General features: G+C 37.7%; 1 protein-coding gene across 1 annotated transcript; it reads right to left on the bottom strand.

The window, feature by feature from the left end:
- Positions 1-1,993: 1,993 nt before the first annotated feature.
- Positions 1,994-24,334, bottom strand: LOC116723473 (neuronal acetylcholine receptor subunit alpha-2-like). The gene is made up of 6 exons (XM_032568456.1): positions 23,926-24,334; positions 20,016-20,167; positions 17,268-17,312; positions 17,083-17,192; positions 13,733-15,161; positions 1,994-8,082 (listed from the first exon to the last, which is right to left on the bottom strand). The coding sequence occupies exons 1-6, from the start codon at positions 23,996-23,998 to the stop codon at positions 7,957-7,959; spliced, it is 1,935 nt and encodes a 644-aa protein (XP_032424347.1). The 5' UTR covers positions 23,999-24,334; the 3' UTR covers positions 1,994-7,956.
- Positions 24,335-24,347: the final 13 nt, after the last annotated feature.

Genomic DNA, 24,347 nt, shown 5'->3' with positions numbered 1-24,347 from the left:
GATGTGTTTTCAGACAATGTGCAGCTGGCTCCACCAGATCTCTCACAGGATAACAGTTCATAAAGAGTTGAGTTATTCCAACGTGTCAAATTCATAATTCTTCTGTCAAAGAAGAATTTACAGAGTGGTGCCCACACTACCAAGTGGGTGGTGCTTATCGCTCTAATGCCTGAATAAGAGGCTGACATCTGCTCTGATTGGCTGATAGATGATGAGCACTAGTGCCACCATGGCTGATTTCTGAATATATCTCATTTAAGTGTTTACATCATTGTTAAAGTCTTATCGCGAGAACAAGCTTATTCACATGTGATTTTCATTTCATATGTTATTTAATGGAAACACCATAATTCAGAAACTGTTTTTTCAGCATTAGTAGAATACAGACAAAGATCTGAGCACATTTGTTGAAATGCAGATGCTGATACAATAAAAAGTTTAGTGTTTTGTGAACTTTTTGTTGCCTCTGTTTACATCCAGGGGGTGAGATTTTCACATTCTTCACTGAGGAGTTCCAGCATTGCCCCCCTGCTAAGACCTCTTGCCACTCCCTTGCCCCCAAGGTAAATATTTCTACATCAGCCCCTCCAAAACAAAGTCAGAAAAACACAAATGATTTCTTCCCAACAGACTCAGGAAAGGCTAACTCGACTAAAGTTCAGGGATAGCCTGAGACCATGAAGGACAGTTACCGGAGAAACTAATGACCGTCAGCAAATCTGAACAATCTCAATAGTCCTGCAGGGGGAGAGATAACGGCAAACTTCATGTTAAAGTAAGAGCGACCTCAAAGAGATACAGTTTTAGTTGAGTGGATGGAGCCGAGCGTTTGAGCTTTGTTTCTGATGAGTGGCAGCTCATTGGCTGCTGGTGACCAGAGGGGATCACTTGGAATTTGCTGATTGTGGGAGAAAATGGCCAAATGCACCATGTGTGTGGATTTAATGGGATCCCTGGAGGGTCCGAGCTTCATGCCTTCCCCATTTATGAGCCTCAAGGTTTGCAGGGAAAGGAAGAGGTAACAGATTTACACTCCCCTATTCCCTATCATCTGTATGCACCATGCAACTCCTGCAGACATCTGTCAGCTGACCTATTAGGGAAGTTTTTGCAGTTAATCGGCGCTCATCACGGCCAGCATTATGAGATTAAGGAGGCGTGATGGGGGAATTGATTAGGAAGCCAAGCTGACAGGCATTTATTTGGGCCGGCTTATTAAGCTGCTCACCTGAAGGTATTATAAGGCTGCAGAGTTTTGTCTGACTGTGCAGGCTGAGTATCTTTTAGGAATGAAGCTTTGTTGTACATTTAATTGGCATGAGTCGCTTCAAAAATCCAATTGTCTGTGAAACTCAGAGGAATGAAATCAAGACTAAGTTTTTTTTTTCTTCCTTTTTGCTCACTCTGGTAAACTAAGCAACCAATGTTTTAGCATTCACTGCCTTACAAAAGCATTAATATCCATTACATTTTTTAATATTTTGTCACATGCAACCACAAACTCCACCATACTTTAGCGCAATGTCACTATACTGATTAACATCAGCTTAGTCCATTTAGTTTGTTAAAGTTATATCAAAATGAGCTAAAATGCTACTTTAGGTAAGCATTAGCATGAGTACTATCACTAACATGATAGATCTCCATTAATGTACTCAATATTGTATGCAAACAGCCCGGTATCAGCTATAATTAGCAAAAGTAATAAAGTAGAAACTGTGAACTCTTGTCTTCACATCTCTTCATGCTTGTTCTGTTTAGGCCAACGTTCTCCTGGGGCCCCAACGTCAGAAATCTGACCTGACATCGCTCTGGTGTTTCTTTCTTCAGTCATCCTGAAAGGTGAGCCGTCAGCGCTCCATCTGGTTCCGGACTCTTTCCTCTCTTTACATGTTCTGCAGCAACTTTGACCTACCTCTTTAATGCCCGTAATTTTTCAGACAAATACCTTGGAATTATACTCAAACACAATTATCACACAGAATTTTGAATGTGTATTAATATTCCAACATGCTTTTATTTTTTATTGTTAGTGCTGTACCTAAAATGTTTTCTAAACTGAGATGCTCACATTTCCTAAAAACAACTATCAAAACGTGTTGCAGGAGGGGTGCTATGATGGCACAGGGGCAAAGCATGACCCACGTATGGAGGCTTTAGTCCTCGTGGCGGTAGTCGCAGGTTCGATTCCTGGCCTGATGAGGCAATGGAGAACCTTGATGTTTTGGGCTTGATCCTTTTTGATCTTTATCGGGGCCACCATTCTCCTGAAAACAATCTAAAAGTCAGTGGTTTTCCACCCATGGATCCTAAACTATATGCCAGCATCTCAGTAAAGTCTGGATCTAAACAAACACAGATGAATTACCAAAACTTATTGTACCAAACAGAGTCATACTGATCGCAAACTGGATCAGGAGTCAAATGTTCTTCATGTTTGTAAATACAAACTGTTTATCTTCAGTACTTTGTATATTCAAATTAGTGCAAATACTCAAAAACCCTGCAGTTTAAGTCTTCAATCTCAAACCCAGTGAGAGCGCCAGGAGAAGTTTTGAGTACAAGAGTTACAAGTTTTGAGAAGAAAGACATAAAGTCCTGCTTTCAAAATTAAAATTTAAGCAAAAGTATTAAAAGTTTTGAGAACAAAATACATGCAATCTTGCTTTCAGATTGAACATGTGTGCTCTTGGATTACAGCAGAAAATTTCCCCCATATCAGAGGAGACTAAGGCGGAGCTATTTGGCCACAAGGGCTTAGCGCTCAGTTATGCCGTTCATTGTCTGCACTCTGAATAGTTGTCATGGAGATTAGTAGTATTTCTCAAACATGCATGACAGAGTCAAAGCAACACTCCAGAGGGAATAACAATAGAAGATGATGTAAAAGTCAATTTTACATAATATTCCCACTTTAAATGTGTATCCTAATTCCAATTGGTAAAAGAACTGTTCAAATAATTCCTTAAAGTCTCCTGTTCAGTCTCCTGAGAATCATTCATTCAAACAGTTGACTTGAGGTTTAAGCAGCCATGACAGAAGCAGCATGTTGGTGTCTCTCTGACCATGACTGTACGTGCATTGCATACACCCACAGATAATGCTCTGCACAGAGAAATAATTGTTCAGGAAACAGCTTGTTCGATTATTATGTTGGTCTTCGTGGGCCGAATCTCTAATTACTGGGTTTGGCCGATAATTAAATTAAAATGTTTGTCCATGTCCAAATTAATTCCTGAGCCCAAAAGCATATGATCTTCATAGGTCATAACTGAAATTAGCATTGAAGGCAAGTTCTTTATCTAGGTAAATTTAATAACATGACACTTTAGCTGTAATTAATAACATGGTGACCTTGCATAGCATTTTGCGCACCTCTCTTAGGGAAGCTGGTGAAAAACACCTTGATGGATCTCCATCTTCATATTTAATTTATCTCTTTATATTTGATTCTAAATGTGAAATCAGAGATTTAAAAAAAGGTATTTGGTATAATTTTAGCCAAGAGCCATTCTCAATAAAAAAAATGTCTGGATGGGATATTGTTCAATGCGCTGTGTTTTTATAGAGATAAATTATCATTTTGTACCTCCTGTGAAATCTGCATAACGATCAATGGTGGCTGCTCTGCTGAGCTGGTGGAAATACAATAGTTTGTTGGTTCAGGTGAGAATCGAGGTCATAGCGTTGGGTGTAACATTACATGCTTTTTAATCCAGTCTGAGGTTTTCTCCAGGTAGCACGGCCAGACGCTGATGTATGGGAACCAATTTAATATGAAGACGTGTAAATTAAAGCCTGGTGGGCTGCTTTCCACATGTTTAAGTTCATCTACCTGCCACCACTTTAACATTCTGCAGTTATATTAAGCGGACAGAGTCGGCATAATTTGACATATGATTAGAAATTTGAGGGAATCCAACAGATTGTACATAAATAGCAGCTCTATCCAGACTTTCTGCTTTTCCACCCGTGATAATAGGCTGCAGCAAGTTTTGAACAAGATATGAAATGAAAATGAGGGAAAATGCCTTGAAAGTGTTTCAGTGCCAGGTGAAACTTTTGCTTCATCCACCTGTTTAGAAGCTGCTTTCACACAACAGGAGTCCACTTTGTTTGTCTGTTTCAGTCCTCCTGTCATTAGGTTTTGAACTGTGTGCTTTTCCACATCCCCTTTACATGCCATAGGAGAAAATGTCTCCATTCTCTTTTTGCATCAGTTTTGTTTTTCTTTTTAAAAACCTAAGAATATAAATAACATGGTGGATTTTTTAAAATCCATATTTTTTCTATTGCTAAATTATCTAAAGGTCATGTAACATTTGTGGCTCTAAGAGTTTTATTTAGTTTGACTGAGGGCAAAAATTACTTTTCATAAATATAAAGACACAATTTTCCCTAGTTGAAGTCTTAATAAAATTCTGGTAATTGAAAATCATTTGGTACCTGACCTTTTAACAATGTTTTAAAATCACAAAATACTGTCTGGGTAGAATTTTAATTCTTTTGTCTCACAAACTCAAACCATCTCTAATCATGCATTTCTAACTTTTGTTAGGATTATCCATCCTTTACTTTTTTACGCTGTCTGTTCTCACTCTGCAGTCTCTCACCTCCCACATACTTCCTGCTCCAACACTTCAGCAAATACTCCAGGAAGACTTTGTCCATAAAGCTGTCAGAAGCATACAGAATATGAACACTTTCAGCCTGGCAGCTTTATTCGCAGATACTTTTGTTTAGTTTAGTTTAGTTAGTTCAGCCATAGTTTGATTGCAAGTCAGTATTCTCAGTCAGTATGGATTGAATCCTAAATGTGTTGGTACTTTTAAATATTTTAAAAGCAAACACAGGTGGAAATAAGGTGTATGTTGGACTCTATACTGGTCATAAAAACTTATGTTCTCAATGCTCCCTCAAAACTTTGTCCTAACCTAATTCCTAGCATTAATTAAACATTTTAAACTTTAACCAATGTGGTAACTGTATGTGTGAAGCTTCACAGCATTTCAAACATGAACAGAAATGTAGATAGAGAATGAAGTCTTAGTATAGATTCTCAATTGGATTTCGGGTTTGGGCCAAAAAGTTTCAATTGTCTTCTCTGACATGTGTTCCTGTGTTTCAGTCATGGTTTGTGGCAAAATGCAAACAAGACTTCAACTGGCTTTCTTTCAACAGTGGTTTTCCTCTTGTCACTCTTCCAGGTCAGATTGGTGAAGTACACAACTCAACATACAGTACCTTTCTTCATCCTTGTTTCATACTACTTTTAGTTCTATTAAACAGCCATGTTCCACACAAAAGCCTTTTAGAGAACAGAAAAAACATTGGTTTACACACTGTCTGCTCAGAAAACAAGACAAAGATACAACTGAAGACTAAAGTGAGTTGTTACAAGAACTTCACTGCTGTCCTGAGTTATGAAATTATCTATATAGATAAAAAAACAAATCTCCTCTCAATATATTTCTTTAACATAAAATGTTGTAGTTTTTCTTCTTGTAGACTGAGACTCTGTCATTTCCAATACTGACATATCGTGGTAAAAAGTGTTCCCTTGTTCTACGTTTTGCTTGAAAAATGATTGCCTGCTAACTATGTGAACTCTACCAAAGTTTTAAAAGAATGGATCTGATATTACAGTATTGCTAACATTTGACTATGACGTACGTAATCTGCCAGCTGGGTGAAGGTTACTGGAAATTGCTTGTGTTGTAACCAACCCTGTGTATTTGCCAGCAATAAAATGTCTTAGACATACACAGACAGAATGACCTTCCTCTGTTGCTAAAACTACAGGCAGAATACAACTCTAAAACAGCGCAAAAATCAGCATCATCATTCACAACACCTTCAGTTTGCTGATTGGTCCGGTTGAAAAATCAAGTTCAATGGGAGAAATCCCACTCAAAGCACTGAAGAGAGATTACAATCTAGCTGAGTTGCATAGGAAGGCAACAGCCAGAAGGTTAAGCCACTGTTGGGAAAGCATTAGGTAGTGATGACAGGTGAACGTGTTTTACTAGCACTAGAGAAGGCATTTGGTTGTACTGGAATCTTTTAGCGATATCAGAGGGTGTGAATACTTTGAGCATGTCCATGCAGTGGTGTGTTGTCAGGGCCAGCAGGGCCTTCTCTGCTAGCCCTAGAAAATTGAAAAGTGTAAAATGTTTTAATCATATTTAATTTGAACTATAATTACATTTTTACTGTACAAACAAGTTTCTTATTGGTATTATTGAGGTTTCACTTCACTTTCCTACTTTAAAAAGTGCCTTAGACGCCTCTGGCGAGCAGCTCCACCTCAGGACCTGCTGTATAAATTCATTTACCCTCCAGTCAAAAATGCCATGCAACAGGCCATGGTTGGCATCATAGACATATATAAAGAATAGAAGCCTCATGGACCTCTCTTGCCTATTGTCGCTGACAAGATTTAGGGCGGCCATCTTGGCCACCGTATTTCCTACGCCAGAGCAGCCAATGCCGGGTCTACTCTTTATATTATGTCTATGGTTGGCAAGACTGACAGAATTATCAGCCAATCAAAATTAACATACAATGACAGTACGTCCCACTGGCCTTGCCACTGTAGTGAACATTTTGGTATTTACAAAATGGTAGCCACTTCAACGCCGGTTGACTTATCAAAATCGCCTTTTTAAAAACACTCTTTCACGGATAATTAAAAAAAAAAACACTAAAAATGGAAAATCCACACCAAACCTCGATTCACTAACACAGAAAGTAAGAAAGTAAGAACTTTGTAAAACGCTTTAAAGTCTGTAACTATAAGCGCTACGAGTGGCTAACACAGCTAGCACTGAGCACAACAACCTGTGTTTAATTTAATTACAAGTAATGCGTGAGTGTTACTTTTCTATTACATTCTCATACAAACTTTACTTAATATTTTTACTTTAAATTCTTCACATATGCTATTTGACCAGTATGAATTGATGTTGAGCTGAACTGGGGAACATATAAAAGTTTTGCTAAATTGCTGGCTGTTCAATTATGTGCATTCTTTCCTGCACTGATAACAGTGCACATATACATAGTTATATGTGCACTGATATCATTGCATATCAGTGCAATGATATATGCATTGTTGGGCTCCATTGTTGCTTTTTTGGCATATTTTTATTTATTTGCATATTATTCAATACCTGTTGCTTGGTGTGTCGCATAATTTTTGCATTGCCCTGCACGTGTGTATTGTTCAGGTATAGTTGACATCTATTGAAGGCCCTGACTGAAACCTCATGGCACGCCACCGTGTCCATATGTACACTCATCAAGGAAAATACTAAAAGTGCATGTGTTTATCTGTGCATACAGCCATTAATGAAAGGACAGAATGCTTATGAAGCCTCAGAGAATGGATACAATTCAACATTTAACACCAGGTTACTCACATTTACCTAAAACAAATAAAATATCCATCCCAAGGAAAAACTCAGACAAATTTTCACAGAAACATTACTTTATGGATATCTCATGAATATTTCATGACATCAGTTCATTGTCAGCTTTGTTCCACCCAGACACTGTAATCTTGGCATTGTTGGGATGTATTCCACCTCATATTGTCCTATTATTAGCAATCTGGATGTTGAGTCTTCTGGTGTATCAGGATTCGGCTTTTGACGTTTTATCACAGCATGAGAGTTTGAGCTGTGCAGCTCAGAGTCAGGATGGTGTGGCATTGAAGTGTATTTTTGTTGTTGACCTTTTGCCCTCATAAAGAATGTATGTGCCCACAGGGATCAGTGATATATATTCCATCTTGTTCCTCTTATTCTTTGTATCCTTTTGATTACAAAGGATAAGAGCAAAGACTGTGACATGGAGTTCCCCGAAACAGAAAGAAAAAAGATTCACGATAAACTTTTTTTCTTACAACATGTGACAAGCCCGTCGTCCTATCAGCTCTCATGTTCCTCAAAGCTGCTAGATCATCCCAGCCAGCCAGGGAGGGAGGAAGAGTCCCACAGATCCCAGAATACACACCAGTACAAACATCCAGAGGAATATCCTGTCAATGACCATCGCCACGTATTTCCAGTCCTCCTTCACCTGGCAGAAAGGACAAAAAAAAACCTCAAAGGGATATTTCAAATTTCACACCACAACACTTTTCCGTTTAGCAGCTGGCAGTTTTCAACTTTGATTGATCTGTCTTGAACGGATGATGCTGTTTTTCAGCAAGAGGCCGCTTCCTTCTAAATGTCACTCAATCTTTGCCATGAAATATTCATGGTCAAATTATAGATGTCCTGCTGTTTTATGACTGGCGTCCTGTGGCTGTAGTTCATTGTAATGTAGTATTTCTGCTTTTTCCACTCTCAGGCATCTGTTCTTCCTGTGTCGGATTTCCAGTGCTACTGGATGGAAAGCAGCCTATCACTGCTACATCACCAGCTATATTTCCATTATAAATGTACACAAACAACACAACATCAAAAAAACACAACTTCGCAATTGCTGTTTTTCTATTACATAAGAAACGCAATTAAAATCACACGTCAATACGTTTGTTCACGCATTACGTCATTAATAAACACGCCTCCCGCCATCCTCCAACCACTTCCTGTCGTCTTCTTCGTGGTTTGCAAGTTGAATCTGTTGCATCATTTTATCCATTTAATTGATTAGTTTTATAATTAAGTTGATACTTTGATCATGAGACTTGAGTGATGCAAAAGAGTGTTTCCATTGCAGTTTTGCAAAATAAACCAATTTTGATACGGCCAAAAACACAGTTTTTTCAAAAATTGACAATTTCCATTAAGCGGATTTCTTTTTGAAATGTCAAACTGCGTGTACATACATTCTAATAAAAAGTTGTGTTTTAATTCTTCCATTTTCAATTCTTTACAAATTATATTACTAAATTTTTGCTTTTCTGGACACTTTAAAAATGTTACCCACAGTGCCGTGCAAACGTTTAGAGATTGTTGTTTATTTGAATTTTGAAATATTTTATAAAAAACAAATTCTAATAGACAAAGATAACCATAAAATACAAAAAAAAAACCTTTTAGCATGAAGGTTCCATTTTTGAAGAGAAAAAGCTTTTCAAACTAACCCATCTCTGTGTGAAGAAATACTTTAGCCCCTAAATCTGAAAACTAAAGTTGGCATCAAGCATTTATGATAACAGCAACTGGTTCATTTAAATCGTTGTGGTGAAGTTTAGACCCACTTTACTTTGGAGTTATGTTTTAACTCAGCATCCCTGTAGATGTTTTAAGTATGAGTCGCCAGTTCAATGCCATGACACTTCATCTTAATTGGATTAAAGTCTAGACTTTCTCCTAACTGACTTTAATCAGAGACTTCTCTACTTCAGGGATGGTATTGACTACTGATAACCAGAGTTGGATGGGAGCTTTCAACATTATAAGTAGACAATATTTCCCAGGAGAGTCTGTCTCTCTAAGAGCTTTGTAATTGCTGTCTTAATGTTACTTTGTTAGGTGATGTAAGTATATGTTACTCCTTCAAATATGAAGGCGAGGGATTCAAGCTCAACTCCTGTTGTGTCTGTCTGCTACTATAAAGGGAGTAATTCTTTAGTCGTCCTCTTCTGTTGATAATGTTAGCTAAAAAAACGCGGAAACCTCATCAAACTTCGTCATTGAAGAAACCTCCGTCACTTTCAGATAATTTATCTGGCAACATATTGAGCACTTAGTAGGAAAAAGAAAGAGTGACAAAGAGACAGATAAGATACATGACAGTGAGAACAATTTAATTTAGGTAACAGTCAGCTGTTAATGGCTCTAACATTAGCATCTGCTTCGTAGCTAGCTAAATTAAATATAAATATTTAAGGTTTTTTGGTCTGTTTTGCACCTGGCCATCTTATGTCAACATGTAAAAACATATAAAATGCTTTTTAATGCTTGTTATATTACGACTATGTCAGTATTAGACAAGCATAAAAGTTGTGATATATATACAGTATATACCAGAACATTGTACACTGATTACAGATTCTTCTGATGTATCGCCTTGTGTCATGAGCTGGATGTATATTTACAACCCAACTCCTCCATAAAACTCAAGCCAAAAAGGTAAACTAAAGGTACACTTTTAAGCAGCTATGAAATCTGAATGAAAGTCTAATCTTACCCTAAAAGGATCCTTATTTTTGTCATTACTGCTTCCAAATGAAGTTCTTCATTTTCTTTCATTTAGAAAATGAAAGTATTTACCAAAGTATCCAATATCCTTAATCTGGGGTCGGTTTTAATTAGTTTTTATGAGTTGTTCTTTCCTGTAATCTGAGTTTTGAGTTTGAATGTCTTCAAAATTAAGACCAAAGTTTTAATAGCTTCATAAATTATGAAGATTTCAACAGTGAGTGCGGGCTAATAAGACTTGGAAGTATATTATTTAGCATTCTTTCAAGAAAAACATGCTAGACAGCAAATGCTAAAATAAAACAACAAGTCTCAGTTAATTCTCGGCTAGAGGTCCTGATCATTCATTTCTTAAGAATCATAATGGGATAAAACTCAGTGCAGTATTTATGTTTATGTCAGCCACACACTCCACAAAGTTAATTTTATTATGTGCATCACAAAAACAGGTTTGGACATTGTCTTGTTGACTGAATCTGAGTCAATTAACGCTTTTTTCAAACTTTTTTATGTCTATAACATATGACTCGCTCTTCACTCAGCTGTCACATCCCACAATGCAGCAGGAACACCTTTTTAAGATGTTCAAAACAAAATACTTCCGAAGCTGGCAGCGTTTTTGTCCACTCACCACTGAAATGTTGAACTCTCTTACGAGCCGTATAATATGGCTTTTGTTTGCACTGCAGCCTATCCAGGAGCCTGATTCATTTTCCTTGTCGCTGATTGGCTGTAACCCCAAGATTGGAGATGAGGAAGAATGTGGATGTTAGCTTCTGTGATAAAGCTAAAGACTGTTTCCATTGTGTGTTAAGGTTTGTTTGTTGCTTGAACTAAATAAATGGGGAGTGATAAGTGTTCTTCGAGGAGGTCTTGAGTATATTCAGTTTATTGTATTATTGTATTCCTGACCCCTGCAGATACCTGCCATACTGAGGCTGACCTACAGAAACTGGTTGGGACGAATTCTCTGCTGCAGTAAGAAAGAACAGTTTTGGAGGAAAAATAGAAAGGATGCCCTATCCAGAATGTCATTGGTTATGAAATGAAACTGCACTTTAACACTGCCGTTTTCAAGCCAAAACATGACTTTGATTTTATTAACTTTAATAAAGTATCTCCTGACGCCTATGCATAAATGAAATGGATCCAGATGAGGAGAAAAGAAATCCTGAATGAGACATGCCTAGTTAAAATTAAATCTCTTCTTTATGCTTTGGTTCTTTATGCTTTGGTTCACTAGTTTTTTCTAATAGTGTGTTTATGAGGCACACAGCAGAAAAATGCACTATGGAAACTGCAGAGTTGTATTTCATATGATGAAGAAATGATTTTGAAGACGTGTATTATGGACATTTTTGTAGCATCAGAAACGAGACACACAGAAGTGATAATTCAGCAGCAAACACCGGCTTGTCTTTAAATTCTGTTGAAAATGTCTCAGTTGGTTTACAAGCAGATGGAGGCAGATGTCTTTCACTTTACATTGCAGAGAGGACATCCTTCTACCTTTCTCAGATCACAGTGTACTCAGCTATATCTCATCTCTAATGTGGAAGGCAGTGAGAATAACCTTTCACTGTAAACTTACATTTAGGATGTTTGAAGGAGAAAGAAACAGAAAGCTTGTCTTTAAAAGAGAACACTTAATGTCCTCAGTCTAATTTACTTACTGGAGTTCATAGTGTCCAACATTTTTCCATATATTTTGCTTCCAAAAAAGACAGATTTTGGTAATCTTTTGAAGTGCTCACTATAATAAGTTTCTAAAGGTTTCTTAAGGCCTTTCTTGCTCATTGGGTGTTGTTGGATCCGTTCCACATCCTGTGTGGGGAATATGAGCTCTTCCCCTTCAGTAGAAGGTACAAATCCCAAAAACTAAATTGGACTGTTTTAAATACTCTTTTGTACTCATCTCCATAAACATTTTGAATCAAAGTTTTAAACAGATGATAGGTTGCTGGGAGGTTAGCAGTACTTTGGGTTGTGTTGTCTTTAAACTGTGGTGTATGTTGTTCAGATTTCTAGCTATATATATGATGTGCACATGGATTTATTGTGTGTTTAGGCAGCTACTATTATGCAATATACACCCTGGAGTACATGACAAATTTCCTCTAGGGGACAAAAAGTCTGTTCTATTCTGTTCTATTCTATTCTATTCTATTCTATTCTATTCTATTCTATCCCATTTTCAGTCCACTGACCATTTCCAATTGAATGTTTATTTTGTTTGTTAAACCACTTAACTTTTGACATGTGAGCCTGTAGATATAAAATAAGTGTTAAGTTGACAAAAAACAGCATCTTGGACAAAGAGCCAATTTCTAATGGGATCTTTAACCATTTGTTCTTTAGCAGCTTGCCACAAGGACAAATTTTGTTCCCATTTCTTCAGTTAAATCTATAGAAAATTTAGCAACAAATGGATTTCTTAAGGGCAATCAGCTGAAAACTTGACATAGAGCAGATGCAGCTGAAGATAATGGATATCTCAGGCCCTGAGTTGTGGCTTTGCTGGATTTTTTTCCTCTGTTTTCTAATGAAAGACTTAAAGAGTTTGTCTGTGGAAGAGAATTTTGTTAGGCCTCACACGTTTTCATCTGTCCTTCGCCTTTCAGCTTTCACAAATTACTTTCCACAAATTACTTTCCACATGCCATGATCAGAATCACATTGAAAAGATTACAAACAAGCCTGGCTCTTTGGGATAAAAGGAAAAATGACCAATGGTTTAACACTTTTTGACAGAACTATTTCTATGTGAAATCTAGTCTGGTCACAGTTTGTTTACTGTTGGATACTGGAGTTTTTGGATCCGTAGGGAGCTGTTTTTGTGACCCCGTGCACCTGTGCGTTATCAGCTTAATTAACGCCAGCATAAGAGGAGCGGGCGGCCAGTTCTCCGGCGCCTGAGTGTTATAATTATTTTGGTTTCCTCTCGTGGAGTTTGCCTATTGTGTTGCCCGAGCTTTCAGATCCATAACCAAGAACCCCCGTTGTGAATTCATCTGGAAAATTCATCTAAAACTGGAGAGGATCCGCACCTCAGTCGACCTACTGTCCGACTACCTGCCCGCCCTCAGACGTGCCTTCCTTCGGCAATCGCGAACACCTCCAGCCATCGGAACCCGGACCGCACCTCCCTCTTACGCAAGAACCCAGACTCTAGCATCCCAACCTTTTCCCTCCCTGGCGGATCCATTTAATCCCACCCAGTAAGCCCGTTCCATTACTCCTTCCGCTTAATTCTTACTACCCACTTACCTCTCATCTCCCCAGCCCTCACATCACTGATGCTCCGGATCCAGTGGTGCTAGAAATTACTCACATTTCACCAACTGTTCTGTTCATCAATAAATTTCACTTATCTGATTCCTCCATCTCCTGTTTGTGTTCTGCATGTGGGTTAAGCGAGTAGCGTCCACTATGACATTTACTTGATGCATAACTATAAGGTGCTAAGGTCTCTACCTTAACTATAAGCTAAAGTTACCTGCTCTTTGTGCTTCTAACTGCTTATTTTATCACCAAGGTTTTTTGAGTTTCTATAAAAAAAGTAAATTCTTATAACTTACTGAAAAGTCTGCATCCTCTGCTTTGAGATGGTCTGCGATGTATTGAACTCCCTCTATGGCTCGTTGCATAGCTGGAGAAATTGCTGGAATAGGAGTATCTTGTTGGGTGCTTGCTTCTTTGGTTGGCACTCTTGTTGGGGATTTGGCCAAGTGCTCCTTAGAGACCATTTCTTTCAGCTGCCTTGGAAACCCCAGTAAGCCATCGTCATGCAGACAGCAGTACTGGAAGCTCTGTGAGCGGCAGAGATGTTCAGATGTTGGTGGAGCCTGATCATGCTGGTTGCACATTTGCTCCGCGCTTTGGGAATGGCCGTTGAGGGACAGAGAACTTGGCTGCTCACTGGACAAGTTGTGAAGTGAGTCCAGAGCCAAAGTCGGAGGCAAAGACAACTGAGAGGCGCACATGGTCGCAGAGTTGTGTCTGCGTAGGGAATGCTTCTCTGTGAGGGCCGAGTATTTGGCGGATGCTGATCTGTGGAAGATGTTGGTGCTGAGCGGATGGTCGTTACAGTGGTCTTCTCGGGAGGAAGAAGGTGGAGAAGGTGAGCAAACAAGGATTCTCGGACTGTCAGTGGGAGTTTTTGGGAGTGTGTTGTCTGTCTGCGTCATCTGTCTCAGCTCCATGTCCAGACCAATCCAAAAAGCCTGTGAGTTGTTTGTTGTGGAAATCATGGTCGGGCGGTGCATCATCTCAATGAGCTTCTTGCAGTGCTGTTTCGCTGTTCCCGGCGGACGTTTCATAAAGAGGACTCGAGGAACCAAGTCCAAGAAAACTCTGCGCACCCAATGAGGCATACCATGAGTTTTGGGCGACCGGTGATGCACATTCAACACAAAGACCGTGATTATGATGGAGAGTGTGACAAAGACCATGGTGAACAGCAGGTATTCACCAATCAGGGGGATCACCAGTGACGTGGACGGGATAATCTCTGTGATTAGCAAGAGAAACACGGTTAGGGACAGTAGAACCGAAATACATAAGGTGATCTTCTCTCCGCACTGGGATGGCAAATAAAAGACCAGAACAGTCAAACAGGAGATGAGCAGACAGGGGATGATCAAGTTGATGGTGTAGAACAAGGGAAGCCTCCGAATGATGAAGTAGTAAGTGATATCCGCATAGATCTCCGTACAACACTCGTACTTTTTCGTGTTGTACTTGCCCACTGCATTGACGATGACCCACTCGCCGCTCTCCCAGTAGTCCATCTGGTCCACATCGCTGGCCATGTTGATCAGGTCGATCTTGGCTCGGTCGTAGGTCCAGGAGCCAAACTTCATCTTGCAGCTCTGCTGGTCGAAGGGAAAAAATGTGACGTCTATGCTGCACGACGACTTGTAAATGGCTGGAGGCGTCCACTTTATTTGACCGTCATAGAACAGGTGGGCTTTGGTGAGGTGAGTCACAGCAAAGTCGCCGTCTGCACTGAAAAAGAGAGGGGCATAAAGGAAAGACGTTTACGTCTCTGTCATGATGATAAAACATTGTGTGTGTTGTGCTGACTGTTTCTCGAACATTGGTCAAAGTGCATTTTGGATTGGCTGAGGTTTTACCAATTCTCAACCACATCTCTACTGGATTAAAAAAAAATAAGTATAATGGAAATGGCTACATTGTTACATTTGAAATTTCATACAATAGGTCCAAATAATGGCAAAATTATTTCTTTGTTTTTATTAATTTAAATAGGATTTGGTGTGATTGTGAATACAAATTTATTAGTGTTGAAGAAACAACACAATATATTGATGTTTGTAATTAAATTATTAATGCATATGACAAAATATTATAAAACTACAAATTTAGATATTGGGTTTAAATTTGTGTTGTTTGATAAGTATGCACAAAAAAACTCGTCTAAAGAAAAAAAAAAAGTTGTAGGTAAATAATTCATAAATGTTGTTTTGATGCCAGTTTTGATGACAGAGCTTTGATCTGGCAGAGCAGCAGCTGCTCAACTCTCCTTTCTTTAATTATCTCCCTTTAGTTTATTTGGCTAATCTCTTTGTGGACACTAAAGCTTTCATTTCATTTCAGATTTGCCATCAAACACCTGAGCACCACACGCGCCCCATCATTTGAGTCATCTGAAGAGTACATCTGTCAAAGTTTGAAAGCAACAGCTTATCCTATATAAGAGCATTTTATAGTATGAAAAACAAAAAAAATATGTTGTTGGTCTCCTGGTATCTCAGCCACAGCAAGCTGTTCTCTGCATGATGGATTTTTTATCTTAATCTTCTTCTTTATCTGTATTTCCATTACAAATGGGAGCAAGATTTTGTCTATCTTCTGCTATAGTCAAAAGACATAATTTCGCAATCGCAGCATCTCCATTAAACAAGAAATGCAATTCAAATCAGAAAATGAATAAGTTTGTTCACGCAATAAGCCATTAAAAATGTGCTGCACCATCATCACCATCCTCCTCCAACCATTTCCTGTTATCTTGTTCTTGGTTTGTGCCAGAGGTAACATCTGGTTATTGATCATGTGACTAAGTGCAGCTAAATTACAGCACTCCTGACCAAAAGCAATCAAGCAGAGCCAGAGGGAGGGTCTTAACGCTGTCAATCATGCTCATGTACAAGCAACTTAATGTGTTAATGGCACAGAAATGACTTACTGTTGCAATAAAACGGTTTATTTGTTGTTATTTGTGGCCATGCTAACTAGCGTTAGACTTCAGTGCAAAGACCCGCCTCCTAGCTCTTATTGTTTGGTTCTGATTAGCACTGGGAGGAAGGCAGAAGATCTTGATATTTTTCACAAATTATCTGTATCACAACATATTGATAGTTCTAACAAATGTGTTAATATATTTTGTAGTTGAATAGGTGTTTGGTTTGTCCTCACTGAGAAACCCCTATTGCTTTTTAAAACTAAAATAAGGATTGAAATATTATGAAGAAAATCTTCAAAATGGTTGACCTGCTCAATTAAAACTGCAATTATGTGTAAACAACACTGTACAACAATGTGTTTTTTGTTCCTGGAGTAGTTTTTTAAAATTTAGTTAACTTCCCTGATTTTGAACCCGTTTCATTGCAGACACCATAACTGCTGCTGCCACCTTAGACACAGCCAATTACAGTTCATTCCTCACTCCTAACAGTGCGTATTACTTTCTAAGCTTTTTCATTAAAGTTGACCTGATTCGCATTCATTTCCACCAAATTACTTCATGAAACGGGCAAAAGACAAGGAAAGAGATCCATCACGTTTTCCTCCCTTCGCGCCATCTGTGTGGAGTTAAGTCGTCAAAATCCGGAAGTGGCTTGACGCATGATTTTGAAAATGGTGACAGAGAAGTGGTTCTAGATTATCTGCTGAAACTGATCCAAACTTGTTGTAGAGGACGATATCAGGTCTCCAGATGATCTCTGATGGGATGCGTATTGACGTGACGTTTTCGTATTCCTCCGGGTTCCAACGGAGTTTGTAGTCGTTCCATTCCTGCAGAAAAACATGTTATGTTCATGCATTGCAGTTTTATATCAGCATTTATCTGGTTCTCTCATAATCTCTTACTTGCTTAACCCACACGTTTGTCGTCATCATCTGGTTCTTCTCATCCTTTTAATAGAAAGAAAAGTAGTTATTGCAGCTTAAACTTCCTTCATAGATAAATACATCAGTATTTCCAGAGGTTCATTGTGTAACACACCAAGAAAATAAAAATATCAGCTTCCTGCAGAAGCGCCCTGCTACTTTTCTGGCAAGCTGCTTTCTCCAGCTCTTCTCCAGCAGCCTGTAAGACGTTGCAGTCAGTGAATACACTCCATAGGAAAAGACAACTTCAGCTGGAGTTGACACTCACAACCAGGCATTTGGAGCAAGCGCTGTCAGCTAACCGAATGTCAAAAAAAAGAGGACATTTTTCCCGAAAGTAAGGCAGGGTGCATAATGTATAAGGTCCTTTAAGCAGACTGTGTGGATATATACAACTGTGTTGCATGCATATATGAAAATAAAATACACATGGATGTGTTGGAAACTGTGAATGAAGATATTTTGGCAAGACGTAATGTGACTGGATATCTGTTTGAATGACAGCTGTGACTATTTACTGCGTGCATTAGCATTATCTGGCAACTGGATTTAATTTGGTGGAAACTAATAGAATCTCCTTTGTTGTGGTTTCATTTCCGCTGATAAGTGATCTGTCTCAAAATGTGTTTTACTTTCTCGATGACGGTTTGTGCTGGCTGTAATGAGTCTGGATAAACAGAAGGATTGCAACTGAAAAGACACATTAATGATGCAAAGGAACATAATGGCAAACCACAAGCCCCCCATGCAGTGTGATTTACTGTGGAAGCTAATCTGCTAATTAGCTATGGAGCTTTCAAATGTGTTACCAGTACAATTTAGCCAATATAGAAATATATGCCAAAAATAAAAAAGTTACTGCAGATGCTACAGTATACAATTGTTTATACATGCCAGCAGAGGTGGAAAGAGTAAATAATGTAGGCTACTCGTGTAAGTGTCAATAAAATAAGTTTATTCTTGAAAAAATGTATGTTTATTTCTAAAAGATAGAATAACGTATTTTAAGTTGTTTGGTTCACGTTTTAAGATTTGTGTTAAATGATTGTATTTTATTTCGTGTCAAATTATTTTTGTCGAAAGTTATCGCGAGATTTGTGTACATGTGTGAGGCTGCGAGACTTAAATAAACAGAAGAAGCAGAAGCCTGGAACAGAGCTATGTGTAGCAGCCTCGTGTCTTGTTGTTGTCAAGGTATTTTGTAGTTATGTTTGTAATGTTTTGTGAATTTATTGGTTATGGTGTTTTTATGGTGTTTTAATTGCTTAATATTTTTGGTTTAGAGTGAACAACGACAAATTAATCGTTAAAGACCTCCGAAGTGGCAGGCGGCCACGAGGTAACGTTTGTCAAAGCACGTGTCATCTGTCTGTTTGTAAATGTATCTATGTCTAAAGCTTTGTCTTTTATTTCTGTAGTTTTCACGGCATTTAATAAAGAGCCCGTCTTAAGGAAGCTGTGCCAGAGTTGTCACTTTGGAGCTACAACTCAAGTAAAACTACAGTTATTTTTGATTTTAAAAAATTCTGTAAATTTCATTACATTTTTACTTTAGTTGCTTTATGATGAGCAAAACAAAGTTCAGTTCATCACAAAGGAAATCAGAACATATTGGTCTCAAACTGTTTTTATTTAAATGAGCACATTTATAAATAAAAAGCAACACAAAATATTACGTGCATTTTTAATGGACATTTGGAGTCGGTAATTTAAAACTATTAAATAGGAGTAACAAACAGCAGCTGACATAAGATATTGGAAATTAGTTTTAAATAACCAACTCCAAACTATGCCTGATTTTCTGTTTTCAGTTTTAATCAATACAAATTATAATCACAAGTACCTGATAAAATTGAGTTACATTTGTTGTTAAAATATTAAAGTTTACAATGTATGATAAATCTGTTGCCTTTTTTTATACTTAGAGTTAAATTGATGCCTTATGTACAGTAAGATGTTTTCTTTTTGTCAGAAGTTAACGTGAAATGAACTTGCTGGGTTTTTGTTATTCTGTCTTCCCATCGATGCAACACCATGACATCTTATTGAAAAAAAAAAATTTAAATGTAACAGAGTAACTTTACTCAAAACAAATTCAAGTTAAAGTAAATGGTCTGGTTTTGTAAACAACTTAAAGGACAAATTAGACAAATTGTAATTACATCAATAAATGTAAATGTAACTTATTACTTTCCACCCTGTATGACAGAAAATATAATTTTTCCACATTGGGAAGTGCTTCTACTTTCTGCATTATCAATACAGGTAGCCCATAGGAAAGTAAAATATTAATGTTTTTATTTGTTTTGGTTCGCACAATGAGTCTCTGATGATTTTCGTCATAGTACCGACAAGAATTTAAAACTACTTTCTCCCCTGGTCTTTAGTAAAAAACCATAAGTTGTTTCTACTGCTAGCGCTAAACATGTGTGTTTGCTTTGTTTGAATTTACCCAGTATGCCATGTTCTGTGGGTGAAAGCCCAGTTGCTTGGAAACTTTAGCTTTGAGGAGGAGCATCATCCATGGAGATTGAAGAATTTCTCAAACATGCATGAGAGAATCAAATAATCGCTCTAGGTTTGTTTTTGATGATGGAATAACATTCTAAAATAATGGAAAGCTCAGAAAAGTTGATTTTATATAAACTGCCTCCTTAACTGTTTTGAAAATGTGGAGTCAGAAAGCAGTCCAGAAGAACTGTAACACAGCTGCTTGGTTTCACTCACCACATCAATTAGCTGAGCAATAGACAAGCCGAAGTGGACCAGCACCGTGTCTGAAGTGTTTTGCACAGGCCGAGAGAGCTTATTGTAATGCGCAAACAGATTCTGAAGAAGCCTCTCTTCAGCATGGGCACGAGGTCCAACTTGGGAGTACACTGAAGGAAAAGAAGACATTAAAAATCAATAGAGAAAGCTTTGACTTTCTGCTATGCATGTGCAAATTTCTTGCAAGGAGTTTCTGTTTTCATATTCATGCTTGAAATAGAGTAATCTCGCATTGATTCGAATGCATATTGCTTTTTTTTTTACAACACATTTATCCTCTGTGAATTTAGCTGATGCGGCTCCGCTGAAGAACACAGACTGTAATGTGGAGGGAGGGTGACCTCTATTATACAGGTGGCCTGTGGTTACATGAGACAGTATCTGGGAGAGGAGACAAAGGGAGGCAGGCAGGAAAAGCAAAAGTGGACAGATGAGTGTTTCAGTCAAAAAGCCTCTCTGCCTCCTCTATTCCATTTTCATTGGAAATTATTTGATTTTTTTTTTTCTAGTTTTTGATATTTCATTATGTTTGCCCAAATACATTTTTCATTGTCTCGTCTTTCCTTATTTGAACTCATTGTGCAAAAATATCAATTGTACCAGAGCTCAGGGAGATTTTTCTGTCTCTAACAGTTAGCTTAGTGACCTGAAGGAACAGGAAGGAAAACCTTCAGAAAGTATTCACACCCTTTAATTTTTCCTACATTTTCCTAAATTATGTATCACAGATAAATCAGAGTATTGTTTTTCTCAGAGAACTACACACTCTGTAACTCCCTTGCAAAAATAAACCTTTACAATTTTCTAAGTTAAAAGCTTGTGAATCCAGCGTTTTTAAACATTCAGGCATGACAGCTGTTTTTCAGTGTTTTGTTTTTAGTTTTTTACAATTTTATAGATAATGTAAATGCAACTAGTGTTTCTCTGTTAGCTATTCTTTGGAGCGTGGGACTGAGAAGTAGCTTGTATGATAAGCTCAGCTGTTCCACCAGGTGTTTGCTAACTGCACACAGGTTTGTTTTTGGTAACAATATAAGAAAAAGTTGATTTTACATAATTACACCCCAGCTCCTGTTAAAAAGAAATATACTTTGATCCATTTCAAACAAAACAGGAAGTGGAAAAAAACCAAACTTGAAACAGTTAGATTGTGTGAATACTTTCAGGATTTATTTTACCAGGTGTGTTTGAACATCATGAATGAAGATGTTTGTATTAACTCGTGTTTCCAGATTGGTGATACAGGTGTTGCCATCACTGTGCCTCGCTCACATCTGCTGCCCACTCAATCAAAACTGATGGACTGTCCTTTGGCTGGCTGAAGACTGGCTTCTGCCATTTTGAAAGGATTTGGATCAATACCTTATTAAACTGATATGTCTTTTTACCCACACCCCTCCACCATAACCCAACCCTTCGATTGCTGTTTGAACCTGAGTCTGTTTGACAAGTCCAGACGCATGATAACTTGAAATGTTTGTGCATGTTCTGATGGAAAAACTGATGTTTGTTGTTTTTTTTCTTATGCATGCCGGGTCGGAGACATGCGGGTTCATGTGTTTATTAAAGAAGTGATGTTTCAGATGACTACAAAGCTGCCTTGCAGCTAATGGAATTGGATGGGAGAGCTCCTGTCCTGACAGTGTGTGTGGGACTGATCAAGATTTGTTTACTGTGACATTCTGTAAATCTTGGCTCTTTCTGATCACCGTGGCACCAGCAGCAAAACAGGACATATTACTTCTAGGCTAGGCAAATGCATATATATATTATTTAATAAAGCTCCAGCAATAGTGGTTGACCTAATTTAATTAAAAACCAAAACTGTAGAAAACACATTTTGTGTTCTTAAGGTTGTGCTTTTGTCAGAGATTATGAATCATATTGGGAGTTTAGCCTTGAGTGCTAAAGTCCTTACTCTCTTAATGAATAGCTGGACTGTAGAAAGATGACTTGGATTAGAAGAAAATTGAAAGAAGGGTTGAATTAAATTTTTCAGAAAGACAAGTCCCTCTGCTGCCTTGTTGATACATATAAATATTTTTTCTACAGTTAACTAGGGACAAAAATACATAGAGAACATTGCTATTCACTGGGGTAATGCACAGATACATAAAAACCTTGAATACTTGAAAACCCCTCTAAAAACACTTTCACTTGTCTATTTTATTGGTTCAAACATCAAATATACCTAAATATACATTAGTACACAGTGGAAACCATCTTAGGGCTAACATCTACAATCTTCTTTACTTCCACTCTTAGCTCTACATCCAATCAGCACCAAGAAAACAAATGCTGGTCCTGGATTGGCTGCTTTGCAAATGCCAGCTAACAGCATCAAGTAACGCTATGTTCAGGTGTTTCACCTTCCCAAGTTACATTTTCTCTTGAATATTTTGATTTGAGCTACAAAAAAATTCACAAAAATGTGGGTTTTTGGAGAATTTTTGGGAGTCACATTCAGAGAAAAAATCTGCACACAGGTGAATTCATGAACACTGAATCATTTAATAGTCAGGGTACACTGTCAAGAAAAATTAAATGTAAGCAGTGTTTGGTGATTAATAGCAAGTCATTAAGAATCAGCAACTGGAGTGCTTTCTCTGTTGAGGCATTTCATTTTGAATATTGTCATCTAAACTAAATAAGTATATTTTGTCAGTAATAAGAGTATGATCCCAAGCACTGTCAGATAGTGATAAAGTAACAAAGTGATGTAATACGATTCAATGCTATTTAAAACACAGTGATATGATTAAACAATGCGATGTATGTTATGATCATTGATTGTTTTCATTTTGGTTTTCTATTTTTTGTATTTGGATCACTTCTGAATTCATTTAAAAGGAAGTGATGAAAAGGAACTGTGTTTTAGTTCATCCTCTGTCAGTGTATTTCCTTCTTGGTTTGTAGTTTCCTTTCTGCCTATCTCAGTATCATATAGTACTATGGTAATTAGTATCAGCATCTCCTCTCCCAGCTGTTCCACATTCCTCTGATTAGCTCACCTGGATCCAGGTAAAAGTCCACTACTTCCTCATTATGTAAGCTAAAAAACATGACAATATAATTCTGATACACTGTGATATAAAGATATCTAATGTGGTTATTTGAAGCAATACAATACAATACAATACAATACAGTATTTAATATGATACAATATAAATGCCTGTTATTACATGATACTATGACATACAATCTTGTTCAGTGTGATACACGATATGATACAAAGTGATATGTGATACATTACTGTATGATGTAACGCCCTGACACAATACGATATATGATTTGATACGATATATGTGATATGACTGTATATAATTTGACACAATAAAGCAATCTCATGTGATATAATACAAAAATAATGTAATGACATATATAATAATCCAATACAGTGATTTACATACATACAGAACAATATGCTAGTAAGTAATGTGATGTAATCTCATGTATGATATAATATAATGTGATATAATGCATAACTATGCATTGATATGATACAATTTGATACTCTGTGATGTGGCAATGAAATTTGATACAACGGGATATGATGCGATGTAATATGATATGGTGTGGTGTGATTATTATATGCAAGGAAACAGGATGTGATAACTGGGATGCAATAAAATACATGATGGCATATTCTGTACTATGTGATATAATTACAAAATAAAACAACAAAACAAAAAGCCATACTATTATATGTTATTACGTGATGCAATGCAAAGATTCATTGTTAAGTTCCTTTTTCTCTGCCTCTCTTTTTGTATGTTTGTTTTTCTGTCCCTTTAATATTTTTGGACAGTAATCTACATTACCAGAGGAAATCAGGGATGATACAGCTGAGGAAATGAAGTAGCTTACCTCTTGGAGTTGCAGTAATGAAAACCAAGCACAGGCAGGTGTGTATTTCCATTGTGGCTCCAGCAGTTTCCATCAGTGTCCCTGAACTTTCCTCTTAACTTCTTTTGGATTTCAGACCCGGCGGTCGCTCATCCTGGAGGCTTAAACAGCTTAAAACTCTGTCAGCTCTCCTCAGAGCAGCTTCAACAGCCGGAGGGACGGAGAGAAATCATAATCATGTCAGTGTGTGAGTGTCCAGTTATCCTCAGGGCTCCATCTGTCCATCGCTGCAGCTGCTTGTTGTTTTTTATATATATATTTACAGCTGATCAAATGACCAGAGTCATGGAAAGTAGCCTCTCTGAAGCTAACTCTGAAAAGTCTCTCCTCATTCTTCTGGAGTCCTTCATCCAAGTGTAGCTCATCCTTCTCCTCCCTTTCTA

The sequence above is a fragment of the Xiphophorus hellerii genome, chromosome 1 (assembly GCF_003331165.1).
Source record: "Xiphophorus hellerii strain 12219 chromosome 1, Xiphophorus_hellerii-4.1, whole genome shotgun sequence".
NCBI classification, from domain to species: Eukaryota; Metazoa; Chordata; class Actinopteri; order Cyprinodontiformes; family Poeciliidae; genus Xiphophorus; species Xiphophorus hellerii.
The sequence above is the reverse complement of the archived record's forward strand: the minus strand, read 5'-3'. Positions and strand labels throughout refer to the sequence as shown.